At 40.3% G+C, this 19,339-nt stretch overlaps 3 protein-coding genes and 1 pseudogene across 4 annotated transcripts; 1 reads left to right on the top strand and 3 right to left on the bottom strand.

The window, feature by feature from the left end:
- The first annotated feature begins 513 nt into the window (after window positions 1–513).
- On the top strand, window positions 514–5,637 carry LOC104449831 (adenylate kinase, chloroplastic). The gene is made up of 7 exons (XM_010064110.3): window positions 514–859; window positions 1,001–1,096; window positions 3,453–3,581; window positions 3,753–3,887; window positions 4,147–4,293; window positions 4,437–4,511; window positions 5,200–5,637. The coding sequence occupies exons 1-7, from the start codon at window positions 665–667 to the stop codon at window positions 5,302–5,304; spliced, it is 882 nt and encodes a 293-aa protein (XP_010062412.1). The 5' UTR covers window positions 514–664; the 3' UTR covers window positions 5,305–5,637.
- Window positions 5,638–7,392: 1,755 nt separating this feature from the next.
- On the bottom strand, window positions 7,393–12,253 carry LOC104449832 (receptor protein-tyrosine kinase CEPR2). Of its 2 annotated transcripts, none has more exons than XM_010064113.3 (3): window positions 11,917–12,253; window positions 8,215–10,899; window positions 7,393–8,062 (listed from the first exon to the last, which is right to left on the bottom strand). In XM_010064113.3, the coding sequence occupies exons 2-3, from the start codon at window positions 10,808–10,810 to the stop codon at window positions 7,689–7,691; spliced, it is 2,970 nt and encodes a 989-aa protein (XP_010062415.2). In that variant the 5' UTR covers window positions 10,811–10,899; window positions 11,917–12,253; the 3' UTR covers window positions 7,393–7,688. The 2 variants fall into 2 exon arrangements, with proteins under 2 accessions (XP_010062415.2, XP_039171451.1); XM_039315517.1 differs by lacking the exon at window positions 11,917–12,253 and adding an exon at window positions 11,600–11,886.
- Window positions 12,254–17,596: 5,343 nt separating this feature from the next.
- Window positions 17,597–18,306, bottom strand: LOC104452017 (annotated as a pseudogene).
- A 350-nt stretch (window positions 18,307–18,656) lies between these two features.
- LOC120294481 (beta-amyrin 6-beta-monooxygenase-like) lies at window positions 18,657–19,253 on the bottom strand. Its single transcript, XM_039314574.1, has one exon. It carries the CDS (start codon window positions 19,251–19,253, stop codon window positions 18,657–18,659), a length of 597 nt encoding a protein of 198 aa, XP_039170508.1.
- Between the last annotated feature and the right edge of the window lie 86 nt (window positions 19,254–19,339).

Here is a 19,339-nt window from a genome sequence, read left to right on the forward strand (position 1 = left end):
CTCACCCCAATCCATAAATATAATAATTGATCCGAGATTTTCCTATTTGCAATCCACAAGTTCAATCTCAACAAAATAATTCACTAGATAGTTCTTATTCTTTTGAGTTATTAATGGATGTTCGGGATTTTTTTAGCATCCAATTAATCACCGTTATCACTTGTCCTCTCATCTCACACATGCACCAAAAACACATAATTTTATGCTCCTGAAATGATTCTAAGAGAATGCGCAAATATGGTGATTCAAACTCAAATCTTAAATGAAAAAGACAGACTCACTTATCATTTGTGCAGATCCATTATTTGATTTCGCTAGATAGCTAAGATATATGCCTATGCAAATGAAAATTTGGGTGAAACATGATAAAGAATAAAAAAAAAAAAAAACTGATGAAAAGAGGAAGAGAATTTCTCTTTTTCAATCTTTCATTCCTTCCTTCCCTTCCCTCCCCTAACTACAAAGGTGGCGTAGGGGAAATTTCATCCAGATTGATGTGATAGCTGGTGGAAAGTAATGACCTACTCACCCCCATCGCCATTCGCCAAACTCCAAGAATATCCTCCTTCCATACCTTCCATAGCCCCCCTCCTAAAGGATGGCCAGGTAATCCCAACGGCCTCTTCCCCCTGTCTCGTGCGCATACACAGCGAAAGAGAGAGAGATGGCTATGGCTTGCTCTGGGCACATTCCAGCTGTAACCCAGCCGCAGCCCCGGACTCCCCCGCTCGCGTGTCGTTCCCGCAAGACTCTCTCTTCCCGTCTGCGTTTCCTCCGCGAAGATCCCGCCCCGCCTCGTCGTCTCCGCGCGTCCCCCATCAAGAACGCGCCTTTCGCGCGGCGTTCCGGAGGACCCGCGGTAAGCGGAAGCGATTCCCGATTCCGGAACCGTCGTCTCGAGGCCATGAAAAGCTCGTTCCCCGGTGTCTGGAGACGCGAGTTCTGAGCATCTTTGTCGTTCCCGTTGTTGAAAGTTTTCGTCGTTTGGTTCGTGTGGCAGGTGGTGGCGATGGCCAAGCCCGACCCGCTGAGGATTATGATATCCGGGGCGCCCGCTTCGGGTAAAGGGACTCAATGCGAGCTCATCACTAAGAAAGTAAGAGTTTTCTTTGGCTGCAACTCTTGATCATTGTTGGGTGGTTTTCGCTTTTCGTGAATCCTGTTGCATTCCATGTGTTTGGTAATATGTCGTATGCGCCCATGTTGATCACATGTGATGGAACTTTACTTTTTTTTTTTTTTAAAAAAGGAAAAAATTTACGCTCGTTGATCTGAAGAGGGTGATCTGGTTAAGGTTAACTGAGCTGGAGACTCCATGGTGATACGCCCCGTCACAGGAGTTTCTTGAAGTCCACTGGTTCAGGTGGTTAGTGGAGTTAGTTTGGCATGATTCTTTAGGAGCCGCCAATGCTGGCTTTGCTTTTCCCCAATGAAATCCTTTTGAAGCATCGGTGGTTTGTCTGGATTATGCTAAGCGTCAAATGTGAATAACCTTGCAGTCTAATCTTATGACATGCCAAACTGGTAAGACGGGCAACTAATGGTGAGCATATTGGACTGCCCAGACCGACTCGACCGGCCAGTTTGGTCTAGTTCAAGGGGGCATCAGTTCGGTTCGCAGTTCCATAAAAAATGGAACCGGTGATTTTCGATCCGGTTCGTTAGTCTAGACCGACTCTTTTTTTCTAAATATATTTTTTAATTTCTTAAAAATAACAATAAACCCTAAAATTGTAATAATTCTAGTATTTTTTTAAAAATTTTTAAATTTTCTTTGGCTAAGTGGCCGAATCTATTGTCTGGACTGAACCAGACTAGGAACCGATCACCTCTACGGGCAATTCAGCAAAAGAAACATACACTGGTGGCCTTCCCCAAGGACTCATCAGTCTCTGTATATCTTTTTCTTCCTTTCTTAGTTCACCGTGCATAGTGACAGTTTCTACCATCTGATTTGATTAATCAAGCATGAACACGCCAGTTGCATATGCAGTTTGGGTGAGTTTCCAAAGAAAACAAGAAAAGCTGTTTACTTAAGGACTGTCATTTGTTTATCCTTTCATGAGAGGATACTGTCTTAAACTGGTTGAGATAATGGCCACACTGAAATATGCTTGCCTAAATTCTTTTCTCTGCATGATCTGCTTCTGGGGTCTGATTTTGCATTTCCTTAGATACCTTTTGATAATAAGTGTAAGGGATGGGAAAAGTAAACTGCAAGTTTGTTTCTCCTTTTATGTGAGAATAATCTCTTAAACTGGTCGAGAAAAGGGCCATGCTGAAATATGCTTGTCTAAATGTTTTACCAGTAAAATCTGCTTCTGGAATTTGACTTTGTATTTCCTTACAGACCTTTTGATAATAAGTGAAAGGGATGGGAAAATAAGCTGAAAGATTATCATATTATAATTCTATCATTTTGGTGTAATACCTTATCATACTTTTCTTTGCAATCCCCTGTTTCTTTCTTTCATGAGAAGTAGAACAAAGAAATTCTAGGCAGATTGATTATCAAATTCTAAGGTGAGCTAAATTTTTAGAGATCATTTTCAAAATGAGCCTCCTTATTGCTGTTACATCAGGGGTCTCCTCGGACCAATTTACTTCAGTACCTTGCTTAGCAGGAGTTTGGTGATCGCTTCTTTTGGTTTTCTACTAATTTTCCTTCAATTTAAGGGACCTATTATGAAGCTTGTCTTACTTGAGAAACTTTTCTTGCTTTCTAAAATAGTATAAATATATTAGGCAAAAGAGTCTAACATTAAATTACAGAAATACTGAGTGTAAAATGAGAAGTACATTATCAAAAAAAATAAAAGAGAGAGAGAGAGAGAGAGGACAAGAGTGATAATTGCTTGAAATTTTAGTTCACTAAGTTAAAAAAAAAAAAAAAAAAAAAAGTAAGTGGAAATAAGTCAATTTGTATCTTGTGACTGTGTTTCATTTTATTACCTTTGAGTGGATATATCTATTTATCTGAATGAGTTAATTTTCTTCCATAAAAGAGTCGGCAATATTGCTGGACAGCCATGTAATTTTACAGCATAAAGTTGATTATCAGATGCCTACAAGCATCCGATGAGTAAACAACTAGAGGGATATATAACTCCTTACCTGTGCTTTTTGTTCATGGGCCAACTCTAGCTGTAATAAAGATGTTTCGGCAGGAACTGTTCTTGAATCAAACGCATGTAGTCAATATTGTCTCAGCCAAGGAATGTGTACTTGAATCTTTGGCTACTAGCCATTGGATGATATAATGTTGTAGTGGTAATAGTTCTTATATCAGCATTAAAGGGAAACTTTATAATATTCTCTCCTTCCTTTTAACATGTATCTTCCTCCCTTTGAGTGATATAATGTCATTGTCTCTATGAGTTACTGCTTTTATCTCACTTTGGGGTTGCCCGTGAGAAAAAGCAGATTGAATCAAGTTGTCCTCATATATGCAGTATGGTTTGGTGCACGTTGCTGCTGGGGATCTGTTACGGGCAGAAGTTGCAGCTGGGAGTGAAAATGGAAAGCAAGCAAAGGAGTATATGGAGAAAGGGCAATTGGTCCCTAACGAAATAGTTGTAATGGTAGGGACAGCACATTCTTTGGAAATACACTTGACAGAATAGTTGTAATGGTAGAGACATCACATTCTTTTGAAACACACCTCATAAAATAATTTGTAATGGTAGGAATAGGACATTCTTTTAAAATACAGTAATTGCTCGTGCTGATGCTTCCTTATATTCGACCCTTAGATGGTTAAGGAGCGGCTGTTGCAATCAGATTCTCTAGAAAATGGTTGGCTTTTAGATGGATACCCCAGGAGCTTATCCCAAGCCACAGCTCTGCAAGCGTTTGGGCTCCAGGCAGATCTTTTCATTCTTTTGGAAGTAAGAATCTGTAGTTTCTATTTTCTGTTGTTGTTTCGCATTTAGCCTTTGGATTGACCTTAATCTCCTGTTTGAGTTGGTGGTGTAATTTTTTTTTTTTTTTTTTTTTGGCACAGTGATCTCATTTTTAATGACTGAATTGGTTGGAAATATATTTTCTTGGGATATTATATGGTAACTGGGCAGAATTTACACTACGTACCCGCTGCTTAGGTGTTGGATGAGAAAGGATTAAGGATGGGATATCTGTAATTGCCAGGTCCCTGAAGAGATTCTTGTGGAAAGAGTTGTCGGCAGACGGTTAGATCCTGTTACTGGTAGGATATATCACTTGAAGTATTCTCCTCCAGAGACCGAAGAGATCGCTGCCAGATTGACACAGAGGTTTGATGATACTGAAGAAAAGGTATGTCAATATACACATAACAAAAGGTCAAGGGAGTACATTCTTAGAGCTTTGGTATTGAATACCTGAAGCCATGATCTTAAAGATCTACTGGGGGCCATTATGTGCTTCTTTGACTCAGTGTGTAAATTGATTTCTTTCAGGTGAAGTTGCGGTTGCGCACTCATCATCAAAATGTGGAAGCAGTGCTTTCAATGTATAAAGACATAACAATCAAGGCACTCACTCACTCACTCACTCTCTCTCTCTCTCTCTCTCTCTCTCTCTCCTAGGCTTCCAGCTAGACAGTTTGCAAGTTACTTGATATTTAGTAGCACGTTATACAAATTGCAGTCATGTAATATATGTTACTTATCACTGTCATTCAACAGCAGATCACTAGAATTTTGGTTATATCTCCTTCAAAATCCCTTACTTCTTTGCATCACTAGTAACATAAATCTTACTTTGTCAATATGACAGTTTGAAATAGATCATATTGCCAACTTCTTCTATAGCAAAAACAGGCAGACATAGTGTCAACTCCAATGCTACTAAGAGACGAAGAGAATGGAATTTTGACCTGTGAATTCTTTAATCTTTCATTTAAGATGCAAAGAGAAGTGCATTTTGACCTTTGAACCAGAGTTTGGAAGATACGCAAGTGCAGAAAATTGGCTAAAGACATTTTAATCTGTGATTGGTCAACTGCGAATTCTGTCTCCACATAATCTTACCTTGATGCTTGGATTCTCTGAGATCCCCTGCGTAATCAGCATAGAATGTTACCTATATGTCTTATATGATATCTCAGGCTTTTAATCATGCCTCATTCATGCTCGATGCTTACACATATTATGGCACCTATTTATATTCATGCACTTGTCTGGAAACTTATGTATAAAATGATTAATTAAATCTGATCAGGTAAATGGAGACGCTCCAAAGGAGGATGTGTTTGCCCAAATTGATAATGCTCTCTCGAAACTCCTTGAAGAAGGGAAAGCTACTTCGGGATCTCTTGCAGCATAGCAGATGAAGAATATACTGAACAACTATTGAGACAACTTTTTTGAATGGTTCTACGTCACTGCTGTGAAAAAGGCAGTGTTGAAGCTTGAATTTGTCGGTTACTTACTAAGTTGATGTTCCTCCTAGTGTAATTATTTTGAAAAAGAAAAAGAAAAAAAGAACCTGAATGATATCACCGGTTCGTTATGCATTTAGTACCGATTACTTGAAGGGAAGCTTGTCATTTATGATTCTACAATGGCAAATGTAGGTCAAGGCGCCAATCAAAATCTAGCCTGCATGGGGCTCGTTCCATTGTTTATAGTTATGAGTAAGGCATGCAGTTTGTTTTCTTTCTGTTATGCACCGGAAGAACTCTGCCAGTTATTTCAGTCATATTCGAGAAGAATCTACCGAGAGATTGAAGTCTTGAAGAGATTGAGAGAGACTCTCCTAAATTAAGCATGACATTCCATGCAAAAATCCTTCCATATGATGCTTTAGATAGAAATATTTTTGGAACATGAATAGATTTTTTTTTTTTTATTGAGTTTAGTGTTAATATTCTGAAAAACCCAAAACTGATACATGTATGACAAATTTACTTCAGACTATTTTTTTATCATAAAAAACTCAAATTGGTACTTTTATGACAAATTTATCCTAAATTAATTTATTCGACCGTATAAAATCTCAAATTGGTAGATTTGTAACAAATATACCTTATGTTAAATTGGATTAATACCACAAAAAAATCACAAAAATTGTAAATTATGATAAATGGAGAGTAAAATCCCAAATTGATATACTAGTCAATTATCACGTGTTATTTAACTTAATAATTTGACAGTAAAATTTAACGAAAACTAATAGATGATAAATTTGTCACAAGTATATCAATTTGGGGTAAATTTGTTAAATGTGTACCGGTTTAGAATTTTTTATGGTCAAAAAATTAGTTTTTAGTAAATTTGTCACAAGTATATCAATTTGAGATTTTCCAAGATATTGACCCTTGAGTTTATGAGGAAAATGTGTGTTTAATAACGACACAAATTTTTTCTCTCCCAAGCAGCAGTGGACAACAGGTGATGGCGACCAGAGAATGGCAATAGGCCATGACATGTGGACGGCTGGGTAGTAGCGAGGATGAGAAATAAGAAGGGTTTTTATTTTTCATTTTTATTTGAAAAATAGAATAGTTCTTCTTATTTATATTCCAAACATATTTTTGGATTAAAAATTTATTTTAGAAATAGAAATATGGAATTGCATATTTCTGTTCTTGAAACAAATCTGGAACAGAAAAATAATTCTTGAATAAAAATAAAATGGTTATTATGCACGCTCTTATTGGCATAAGAAATGACTTAATAATTCATGTTATTATCACATTGCTTTGACTAGATGTTCACCTTTGCTTTCCAGTTCCTTTAGTTTTCACTGGACCAAAAAAATTTCTTAATTCTATGCTCTCCATCGTATTTCGTTTATGTTGATGATGAGAAGTTTGGGCTTTTACCATCGAAGATATTTGCATTTGGAGTGTTTCGAAGAAACATCATTATCTGCCAAAGGTGGAGTGCCACTTCAGATGAAACCGGAACATTAATCTGAGAATTAAGAAGATTGTATCGATAAATCCAAAATGAGGGGGTAACCCATGGAAACAGAGCTTTTTAATGCACGCACGTTTGTTTACTCCCCAAGTCCAAATCAAGGTTTAAATTTTTGGACGATGCTGGTCATCTACGCTTCAGAAATGGAGGCCCTAGTGTCTGTGGATGCCATTCCTCTTTTCGCTTCATCTCCCCGATCTATCTACAAATTTGTGAGAGGAAGATGCAGTACAATTGACATCAAATGCGACATACTGTTCATTCAGTATAAAACAGGAAATAAGGGGAGGGAGGGAGAGAGAGATCCCCCATTGAGCAAAATATGAACTTATATGATTTCATTAACGGTGGAAATGAACAAAACCTGTTCATTCACTTTCAGTATTCCGTATGAAGGCCTTTCAACCTTCTAACATTATGCGACACTGTACAAATCGATTCATATTGCGGATGTCTGTTTTCAAGTTGTGCTCACAAAGATGGATAGGAATGACTGCTTTAAGTAAAGCACGGTGCAACGAAAGTTTATTGCGGGTATTAGCATAAGTTATGTACAGACAAACAGTTTGAGATATCTGAATTATCACACCAAAGTAGGCTATATAGAAATATACCTATATCCCAGAAAAATGCATTCACTTCATGTGATGGTAAACCTACTGCTGCTATTGACAACCAAAAACTTACCAATACCACACATATGGAATAGCTGAGGAGCATTTTAGGCACCCACATTTACATAAGAGCTTGAAGCTCAACCTTAGCTTATGCTAGTTATAGAGAAGTTTAACAAAAGACAGGCCTTCCGTTCTTATCAGCATCATTTTCCATATACCTTAACGTGCACGGTTCGGCATCACTGAGCATGCTTACCACCTCTCTCATAGTTGGACGCAGAGATGGGAGTTTGGCGGTGCAGAGAACTGCAACTTTCAACACTTTAATCATGTCATCTTCAATATGGTCTGATGCCACTTTATCGTCTAATACTTTGAGGACATTCTTGCGGTCGCTCAGATGTGTTAGAGTCCAGTGAACGATATCTCTTCCCTCACCATACTCATCCTCGAGCGGTCGTCTACCAGTCACAATTTCTAGCAGAACGACTCCAAAACTGTATACATCAGTCTTTTCACTCACTTTGAGGGTATAGGCTAGCTCTGCAAAGGAAATAAAAAAGAAGAAAGATATTGATGTGAAGAAAGTGTAGCAATATGTCCAATATGTATTTTTTAACATTACACAAGCAAAAACTCTAGCTAATTAAAGAAAATTCAACTAAATGGGGTCTGCTGTAATACTGAAAACTAACCTGGAGCAAGATAGCCATGAGTTCCAGCTATACGGCTACAATTAGGTCCCTTATGGGACTTCTCGACAGTCTTGGCGACTCCAAAATCAGCGATCTTCGGCTCATAATGTTCATCAAGCAGAATATTTGTGGACTTAATGTCACGATGAATAATGGGCGGTGAGCAATCGTGATGCAGATAAGCAATTCCCTTTGCTGCTCCGACAGCAATTCTGTATCTCTGAAACCAATCCAGTTCTGGCCGTCCATCTTTGACCTGTCGGTGAAGTGCTTGAAACAGATTACCATTTGCCATGTATTCAAAGACTAAGAAACTCGAACCTCCTCTCATCAGACAAGCATACAATTTGAGTATATTTCTGTGCCTGATATTCCCTAAAGTCTCCATTTCAGCAAGCAATAGTTTTGCACAATCTGCTTTCCACAGTTGCTTCACAGCAACTGTCCCGTCACTTTTCTTCAACTCCACACGATATACTTTTCCAGTCCCCCCAATTCCAATCAGGTTTTCCTCTTCCAAGTTACATATTTCATCTGCATCGATTTCCACATGGTGGAAAGATGCAAGTTTCCATTTCGGATATGTCTCCTTCTCTTCGTCCACAGAATTCGCTGGATCAGCCTCCACAAATTTGAAGTTCTTATAACTGACCAGGAGTAAACCAACTAAGACAACAACCAGAGCTGATAATATGATGCTGAACAGAGCCAGCTTATCTGCCAAAATCCCCCTCTGAGTATGCTTTTCACTGCAAATCTTGATATCTGGATTCATCTGCAGTCTTGAATTTTGGTCGACACAAAGTCCCATGTTTCCAAGAAATGCTTTGGTCCCTCCTATCCTCAACAGATCAGAAGGAATTTCACCAGATAATTGGTTTCCCGACATATCAATGGAACTTAGCTTCAGTTTCGCCAAACTCTCTGGTATTGAACCCGTCAACTTATTTCCCGATACATTTAAGGAGTTCAGGGAGCTCATCTGTGAAAGGGAGTTGGGGATATTGCCACTCAGAGCATTTGCGGCAAGATTCAAGTCGACCAATTTACTGCATTCACCCAGTTCCACTGGAATCGGTCCCGTCAGCAAATTTTCTTCCAAATGCAAGGACCCAAGTTGCCCGAGATTGCCGATTTCGGTAGGTATATTTCCAGAAAAACTGTTATTCATCAGCAAAAGTTTCTCTAAATTCGTAAGTTTGCTCAGTTCGGATGGAACCTCGCCTGAGAACCTGTTATTCTGTAGCAACAACTGATTCAAGCTGGTGGAGTTGCCAATGTCTGATGACACGACTCCACTGAAATTATTATCAGAAAAATCAATCATTTTTGCATAAGGTAACGCCCACACCCCACCTGGAATTGGCCCCGATAACTGATTCTGGTTTATTCTTATTCTCACAAGGGACTTACATTCAGCATAAGAATCGGGCAGGCCGCCTGAAAAGTTGTTTTCCAGAGCAAGCAAGAACTGCAAGACCCTGTTTGCACACAGAAACCTCGGGAACTCACCTGAAAACTGGTTTTCGGATATATCCATGCTGACTAGAGGAGAAAACCGACCGAAATTAGCAGGGAAATTGCCAGAGAAACTGTTCCTGTAGATTGAAAACCCAATGAGGTGATGCAAGTCCCCGAAGCCTTCAGGAAGCGCCCCAGAGAAATTGTTACTGTATAGCTGAAAAACCGTCAGGTTCTTAAGGTTAACAATTTCTGGAGGTAATTCACCGTGCATGTTATTAGCAGACACGTCGAATTGCTGAAGCGCTGTGAGCTCCACGAGCTCAGGCGGGAGTTCTCCGGTCAAGTTGTTACGAAAGAGCTCGATCTGTTTAAGATTTCGCAATTTGGCAATTGACTTGGACAATGTCCCCGAGATGTTGTTTACCGATAAATCCAACGTCACAAGCGCCGTGAGTTCGAAGATGGATTCCGGGATCTCTCCTTTCAAGTGGGATCTGCCCAAGAAGAGCCAAGTCAAGTTCTTGAGATTCCCAAGAGTGTCAGGGATGTCGCCCTCATCATAATCGTTGTCACCAAGACCCAGAGAAATCAGCCCTGTCAAATTCCCTACCCACCCCGGCAATTTGCCGGACAGACGATTCACTGCAATGTCAAGAACCTTGAGGCTTTTCAGCGCCGAAAGGTCTGGCACGCTTCCCACCAATTGATTGCTAGAGAGGTTCAAGACGTTGAGATTGCTACACTTGGCAAGCTCTCGAGGGATCTTCCCGGAAATGGAATTCGAAGCCAGCAAAAGAGAGGCCAGGCTCCTGAGCTTCGAAACAGAGGGCGATATCACCCCCGAGAGGGACTGGTTTACCAGCGATATCGCCACAACTTCTCCAGAAACCTGGTCGCAAGTGACCCCGAAGTAGTCGCACGGAGACCCTGATTCTCTCCAGGACTCGAGGACGTTCCGAGGGTCCTTCAACCGAGCCTTGATTTCGAGGAGCGCCCGGGTCTCGACCGCCAGGGGCGTGCATGGCGGTACTTGGCAGCACAAGAAAACGAGGGAAACCACCAGGAACTGCAACGGTAAACAGAGGAGGGAGGCTCTGGCCATTGCGAAGAAGCCCGAGGCCGGAAGAGTCATTCGGGCATAAGGGAATCGCGGCGAAGGCGGTCCTCCCCGATCAAAGTCCAAGAACCAAGGTGCTACTCGCGTCGGTTGTGTGCACCAACCTACGAAAAGAGAAGAAGATCAGACAATATTTCTATTACCCAACAATCATTTTACGAAGCATATATGATTAAGATAATGAGAGACACACACAAGACAAGAACAAAGCACTAATCTGTTGAGCGCAGTAACAGAAGGGATAGCGACACGAGCGAGTGAGCGCGAGGGAGATGACGTTAATACGTCAATTTGTTTGTAGCTGTGGATCCTTATGAATACAGAAAAGGAAGAGAAGATCACAACCCTTTGAAGTCACTCATCACTACACTGTCACTCGCACCTAATACATATAAATCTCATTTTTAAATTTCCCATCTTTTTCCCTCCAAATCATTCGTTAATCATTCACGTACAACCGGCGATAATTGAAGAATCATCGGCTTAATCCATGATGGTGCGGCTAGGTGAAAAGCAATCCAAGGGGACGCCCTTTTTGACAAAACGGACGGACTAGACGTCTATGGCGAAGAAAAAAAAAGCGAAGAGGAGTCCGACTCGGTAGTACAATCAAATCGAACCTAACGCCACCTAATTTTTCCAATATTATATCGATATAGTCGCTGTGATGAATAATTGAGATCGTCATCGCTTCAATGAGTGAGCGCAAAGCATGTCCTGAGCGGGACCGTAGAAGTAACGACGTTAGCCTCGCGGTCTCGGTAGAACGATAGGTGGGGGAGAGGGACGGGACAGGAGAGGAACCTGAAAGCGAAACATCCGTCAAAGGTCGACGACCCCGGAGGCGCCAGATCCTCGACGTGTGGCGCGGTCGGGGCCGCGTCGCGGTTCGGTGCTCGCCCGACGCTCTCGCGCTCGCCACCTCAACAACCGAGATAGAGCTCCTGCGCTCGAGAGGAACAACCCGCCTCGAAAGCTCGGGGGGGGGAGGAATCCGACGGCGCTCGCGCCGTCGGAGCGTCGTCGTCTAGGAAGACGGAAGTAAGCAGGTGGGGGGGTGATTCCCGAGGGCGCTTTAAAAAACGCGAACGAACAGAAGGAAGGGAAATGGAGGTGGTTACCTCGAAGGCGCGACCGATCTCGAAGGAGCAAAAAATAGGAGGTTTCCTAGAAACCCATTAATGCATCCTCATCACTCCTTCACCACCTCGTTTCTCCATGGTCGGCCAGGACGAGAGAGAGAGATATGCACGGGGAGCTCGCGAGAGAAGACGAAGCAGGGAGGGACGAAATGGGTTTACTGCATGTATCGAGCTTCGCGTCCGGGATTAATAATAAGCTATCGACAGCGAAGACAGGGAGGGATGGGAGAGGCAGGGAGGGAGAGGAAGAGGGAGAATGATTGAGAGAAGCGGAAGTCATCGGTGGTGGAGGCTTCGAAAGCAACGCTGCTCTGCTGCTCCCGGCCAATCCCTAGAGAGAGAGAGAGAGAGAGAGAGAGGGTGGGCCCCACTTGGCGAGGAAATATGGCTGTCGAGGGCATTATTTACGGGGGGACTTACCGTTTCTGTACGAACTCTCCCAGTTTTAGTGTTTCCCGCGTGCGTCATTTGGTCCTCCTGTCGTGGATCGACATTTGAATATTCTTCGGACACGCCTGGGGTTTTGGTTGAAACTTTTATGGTTTATGATGTGACCGAGAATACTGAATTGATAAATTTATCTTAAACCAAGTATCTTAAACTGATATATTTTTTTTATTAAATTTACCATATTTAATTTTTATTAAATTAGAATAATACCGTAAAAAAACTTAAATTGATACGCATGTAATAATAGAAATTAATGGAGGGTAAATTTATCACCCGATTAGTATTACACAAAAGAAATTAATTCTAGATACTAATACAAATAAATCTGCTCTTTATAGACAAACTTGGGATTTACAATCTCAGGTAAGATCGGTTCAGGATCATGAAATCCTTTTCTATCAACCTCAAAGCCATTGGAATGTAGTGGATAACAGCGGGCCCGAGAATTAATGTGTATTAGAGTCATAGAAGCTAGTAATTGCCGATATGCTCATATCGATGACATTATTGTTGCTGTGATCAAGGAAGTATTACCAAACACATCTCTAAAAAGATCCGAGGTGATTAGAGCTGTAATTGTACGTACTTGTAAAGAACTTAAACGTAACAACAGTATGATAACACGATATGATGATAATATTGCAGTTGTGATTGATCAAGAAGGAAATCACTTTTGCTTCTATTAACAAAAGATTCCCCTTTTATCTGGAAAGGGCCCGTATCAATAATTATAATCGAACCATTTTTTGCAGCCTCATTAATTTAAGTTTTTTTATAATCAAAAAACTAATTTTGGATAAAATTGTCATAAATGTACTAATTTGCAATTTATTGTAATATTAACTTAAATTTCAATAGTTCGATCACTCGATGAGGCCTAACGAGGTGCCAAAGAATGCATATACACCATGCGAGCCTCCTGACGAATAGATTCCACCAAACAAGTGAGCTAGGTAAAAAATATAGTTCAATCCAAATAAACCCATTTAACCCATTTTGACTCACTTTCACTCAATATAAATCTAATTACTCATACCCAACTTGACTCGTATACCCAATTTAAGAAAACTCATAGTCTAATTAAGGTAAGAGTATAAAGTGATTGAGACTGAGATCGCGTGAAGGCAAAGAGACTAAATAGAGAATCATATAAATGGATTGGGTTCTAATTATAAACTCATTTATGAGTCATTTGACACTCGTATTGTATTTTAGCCATTTACGATCAATTTAACCAATATAACTAAATCATTACCCATTTAACATTCATATGGGTTAAAAAATGGACTTATGACCCATTTTAATGAGTCTATCTGAACATAGAAAGAACATGTTTGCGATTGACTAGCTTGTCCTATAATGCTTCGGAAGCTTCGATAGAATGGTCGACGTATTAAATCTTAGTGGAGTTTTATCAAGGTCATCCGCTTTTTGGGTTTGACCGTCAAACGCACTAAGCTTTCGCTCGTGTTGATGGTCATGTTTGCCATTGGAGTTTGGCCACTCTCTTGATGCAGGATCGAGATGGTGCGAAGACTACGTGGCGAATTTTCAAGAACGCCACGCGTCGGCCTCTTCGGCGTGTTCTGTCGAGAAATCGGGACTGCAAAAATGGAAAAAAAAGGAAAGAAAAAAGAATTGAATGTATTAGATGCGATTCCAAATGGAAATTATGTAAATACTGGAATTGGGCTTATATATCCTCTGCTTTTGGTACGCGGAGAGGACGAGGGAGAAGACAAAAAATGGGGGCTTGGATGAGCACGGACAAGATTTGGCAGGCATGGAAAAGGAAAGGGCATCTTACCAAAAAAAGAAGAAAAGAAAATTAAAGAAAGGCATGCTTTATCGCGGGATTTGCGACCTGTGTGGATTAGAAAGGAGTCGTGTCCGGTCCAGACACATTGAGCAAAACGAGGTTTGTCCAGCGCCACGTGTGAATAAAAAGTCTTTGAAACGATCTTCACGTAGTCCAATTCTTCACTCCCGATTGTCTCTTAAAAAATATTATTCCCAAAACAATCGCTCGTATCATTTATATAATTAAATAAACAAAAAAATATTTTCATCACTCAAAAGATATTTTTAAAAAATGATGAAAATATTTTTTATTGATTAAATTTTTTCAAATATATGTATATATATATTTTATTTATATTTATATATTTCAAACATTCATTTTATGCACGTTAGAATAATAAATCATGCATTTATTTAATAATTTAATATTTTAGAACAATTAACAGTGGTTACACCAAATTTTATACTACAAAACAAATGAATCATGGAAAATGAATGATTTGAAAAAATATTTTTCAAAAAATAATCAATTGAAATAATTAGTTAATGAATTTTTTTATTGTTGAGGATAATTTATATCTAAACATTATCATGAAAATAGTCGTGGTAAAATGGAGTAGATGGAATTAAATTAGCGCTAATATCCTGAAAAACCTCCAAATTAGTGTTCCTATGACGAATTTGTCTCAAATTAATTTTTTAACTACAAAAAACCCAAAATTGATATATTTTTGATAAATTTACCCAAAACTGATATATTTGTGATAAATTTACATTTTGTTAATTTCTGTTAAGTTAAATGACACGTGATAGTTGATTAGTGTCTCGGTTCACAATTATATAATTTTTGTGATTTTTTGTAATATTAATCCAATATAACGGAAAGTATATTTGTCACAAATTGATTATTTTTGCGTTTTTGGAGATCAAACAAATTAGTTTAGGATAAATTTATCATAAGTATATTATTTTAGGTTTTTCGCGGTCATTTGCGCGATTTGTCATAAATGTATTAATTTGAAGTTTTTCATGATAAAAAAATTAATTTTAGATAAATTTATCACGAATATATCAGTTTTGAATTTTTTAAAGTATTAACCCATCAAATCAATGACCTTGCAAATTCGAGGTCAATGACCCCAAAAAGAACTTTAGACTTTCGCTCGCAATTTTGGCCCGATGCTCTTTAAACTTTTACCATCTCGGTGTTATCTCTGAAAAGCTACACGTCATCTAATGCCGTTAAATATCGCAACTTGAGATTCGCAAATCAACGCGACTATTTTTTTCGGGGGGGCAAAAAGAAAAAGAACTTCAAAAAACAGGAGAAGGATGAAACGTACAGGAAAAGCCACTTGGTTGGATTCGACTGATTGGAAAGTAAAATCTCTCAAAATAAGTTCTAAAATGAGGAAAAAGAATAGCTGAGAATTCTTAATTACACGGAGATCCGTTTAACACACCACGCGCAACTTGCACATCGTAGGTGAATCAAATGGATAGCTAAACGGGGAAAAATACCTTAAAAGTTATAAATAGATTGCACTGATATCAATTTAATTATAAACATTTCAATTGAATCAATTTAACTTTAAACATATTTACATCGATACCAATCAAATTCATCTAATCAATTTAAGGCCAAAAAATGCTAAAGTAGATGTCGGCTGCCCTACGTGACATAACATGACTCCAGTGCACCGATATTAAAATAGACAATTTTATTTATTTTAATATTTTTTGAACTTTTTATTAATTTTTTTCTTTTCTTTTTTTTTCTCCCTCTACCAACCTCCCTTATAACCAACGGAAGTTGCTGGTTAATGGCGAGGGTGAGCAATAGGATGCCCTCACTCGCTATGTGCAAGGCTGATGAGGGCTAAGCGAGGTTGCCCCTCACCAAATCCTACGAGGGACCCTCGCTCAGCCTTGTCACGTACAATGACCGGCATTTACCCGGCAATTTTCAAATGAGGTCGATTGATATTAATATGAAAAGATTTAGAATTAAGTTGGAAATTTTTTTTGATATTTTTCTACCGGCTAGTCCACCCATGTACCGAAAAGAGGAGATAAAACACGGCAAGGAGGCGTGAACAGTTGGGGTGGAGAATGATAGGCAAAGATATGGAATCATAGCAAGAAGGGGATGCTTGCCCGGGCGTGAAAAATTCCAAAGAGAGATCGTTCCATATACGGTACCAAGCCTCTCCATCTCGCGTCGCTATCTCGGTTTTGTCCCATGTCCCTCGGGAGAGAGGTCGAGAGAAAGAGAGAGATGCATTGATGCAGCTCGATTTAGGGGAGCCGTGTTTGACTTTGCGTGATGCTCTTGTCCTTGTCCCTCCGAGCTGTAGTGCGCCAAAGCGCTTCTGTTGCTTTCCGTGGACATTTGGAGGGCTACGCATGCCGAGGGGAAGGGGCCTGCCTTTGCCGATTGGTCTTAACTTTTAGTCTTATCATCATCGACTCGCTGCTGCTCTCCTTCCAGTTCAGGATTTCGTGAAAGGGAAACCCTAGCATTAGGACAATTTAGTGCACAAAATGGTCCATGCATTAGATATCACTCTACTTTTCACCAAGGCAATTGCGTGCTGGGGTTATGTTAGACCCGTCAATCAGGCGGGTTGGGTTGAAAATGGGTCAATCCAAATAGATCAATTTAATCTATTTTTGTCCATTTTTATGCATTATAAATCTTGTGATCTACACCCAATTTGACCCATATTGTTAAAACTCTTTCATATTTAATTCAATTTACTAAAAATCATACTTAAACTCAGATGAGAGCGTGAGTGAGTGAGTGTGAAATTGAGTGAGAGTGAGAAGAAATGAAAAAAAAGTCATACAAGTGGATTGGGTCTAAATAAGTTGTAAATCCGTTTGTAACTCATTCAACACTCATAGTATATTTAAATCCATTTATGACATGTTTACTTAATATAACTAATTCATTTGTGGCCCATCTAATACCCATATGAGTTAAGAAATGGGTCAATGGCCCATTTTAACAGGTCTAGGTTATGTGCATAAAAGATTCCATTAAGTGATAGAATTTGAAATAGTAGCTACCACGATTTGGTGTGACTAGTTTTTTTGAGTCAAGATTTGCTACAAGTTCTTTATGAAATTTCCTGCCTAATTGATACTAATTAAGATCACTAGATTTAACCCATAAATAGTAAGTGCAAGAAAGTATACGCTGCCGTGACCCAAATTGTCTTTTTCCTGTTTTGTAAGTTCATACTCAAGTTCTCGAGCCTCACAAGTGTTACGTAGACTAAATATATTAGACCAAGCCACTCACACTTCAAGAACACGTGGAATCCACAATATAATGGGTCTTGCTAGAAAATACAATTCTCTACACATATTTTATATTGTGATTGATTTTATCTATCACATCGTCCTACAGTGAGTGTGATGAGCCAGATGCAGCAAAGTAGTACTCAGAAAAGATGGAAATGGGAGGACCCTTTTCCGGGATTGGAGACGGATTGTAGGTTATCTTCTCGTCGGGGATCAGCTTCTCCCGCTTGAATTTCGCGACCAGATTGTGCATGAAAATGAGTATCTCGAGGTGAGCGTATTCCTTGCCGCAGCACATCCATGGGTCTCCACTGAACAGTATGAACGCGTAGGGCGGCGGACCATCCCCTTTGAATCTCGACAGATCGAACTTTTCTGGATCCGAGAAATACTTGGGGTTCTTGTGCTTTGAATGTGCTGTCCAATATGCCTGCAAAGCTTCACAACAAAGGGAAAGGAGATCAAAACAGGTTACGATGCCGCCCTTTGGTCTTTTGAAATGGTTTGACGATGTATTGAAGGTTGTCTAAGCCCAAAGCGACTAAATAGAAGATGCAGCTGGGCTTCTTATGTCCTTTTAACTTAACCCAATAGTAGCCGGTCCATTTCATTTTAAGCAAAGCTCTGCATGCAGGGCCATATAACCGGCAACTTGGGAATAATATAGTCGAGCAAAACCCTAGATACCTTCCATCCTTTTGGAATGGTGAAACCTAAGTACTCGAACTCCGCTATGGCCTCTCGAAATGCTTTCTGGACAGGCAGTGCTCGCCTCATTGATTCGCATGCTATGTTCTATGAGTACTTCATTTTCTGAGCATCTTTCCAGTCCAACAACTATCCAGGAAATTTGGACTTAACAATAATGATTTGTTCCATCGAAAGAAATCTTCATTAAGAGCCATTGGAAGAACTGATGAATGAGATGAAACAAGAACCCGACTGCGGACGTCGGCTACCTTTCAAGATGGCGTTGTTTATTTCAGGAAACTCCATGAGATAGTGGACGACGAACGTGATCGCCGTGCTCGTGGCATCTTGGCTGGCTAATGAAGAAGCCTATGATCTTGTCTGCAATGTCCCTCTCGCTCATGCCTTCGCCATTCTTATCCCGATAAAGAAGCATGCTCGACAGCTAGCCCTCCACTCCTTCCTCCCTGTCATCCCGCATCTCTTGTTTCCTCCTCCTGATTATTGTGACGAGCTCTTCGCAGATCATTTTCCCTCCTTTGATGGCTCAGCGGTAGGTCATGCCGGGGAAGTTGATTGGCACGGACATGAGACTGGCCGTGGCTAGAGTGAAGGGACGAGGAAACCGGGTCACGTGGTTGGGATCTTCGACGCGCATGAACAACCCACAAGCCAGTGAAGGTGTATTTCTTGGATAGGAAGACCTTGACGTCCTTGGAGGGAGACCATTCTTTCTCCAAGTGTTCCGTAGCCATGGAGTCCATGATAGGGATGTCATGCTGGAGAGTCTCCGGCTTGAGGAATTCGGGAAGGAAGCTGTGAAGCTTTGCCGACTCTTCAACGGAGGAATTGTTGACCACGGTGAGGAACATTAAGGCCTTCTTCATGGAGCACGGCCACGGGGAAGCAACCCACTTGCTCTGCCCCGAGAAGAGGAATTTGTTCCGTGGGGCGCTGCAGATAACGGCCAGGTTCTTGCCGAGCAACGACGTGAAGAAGACGTCGGGCAAGTACTTGCTCATCCGGTCGCATATGAACTTCTCCGGCTTCCCTTTCCTTGCGGCCATGACGTATTCCAGGGTTTCACCTATGACCAGCCAATCTCGCCTGCCCGGCAGGAGGCTGGTGGAAGGAGATTTAAAAAATATATATT

Source organism: Eucalyptus grandis, chromosome 6 (genome assembly GCF_016545825.1).
Source record: "Eucalyptus grandis isolate ANBG69807.140 chromosome 6, ASM1654582v1, whole genome shotgun sequence".
In the NCBI taxonomy this organism is placed as follows: Eukaryota; Viridiplantae; Streptophyta; class Magnoliopsida; order Myrtales; family Myrtaceae; genus Eucalyptus; species Eucalyptus grandis.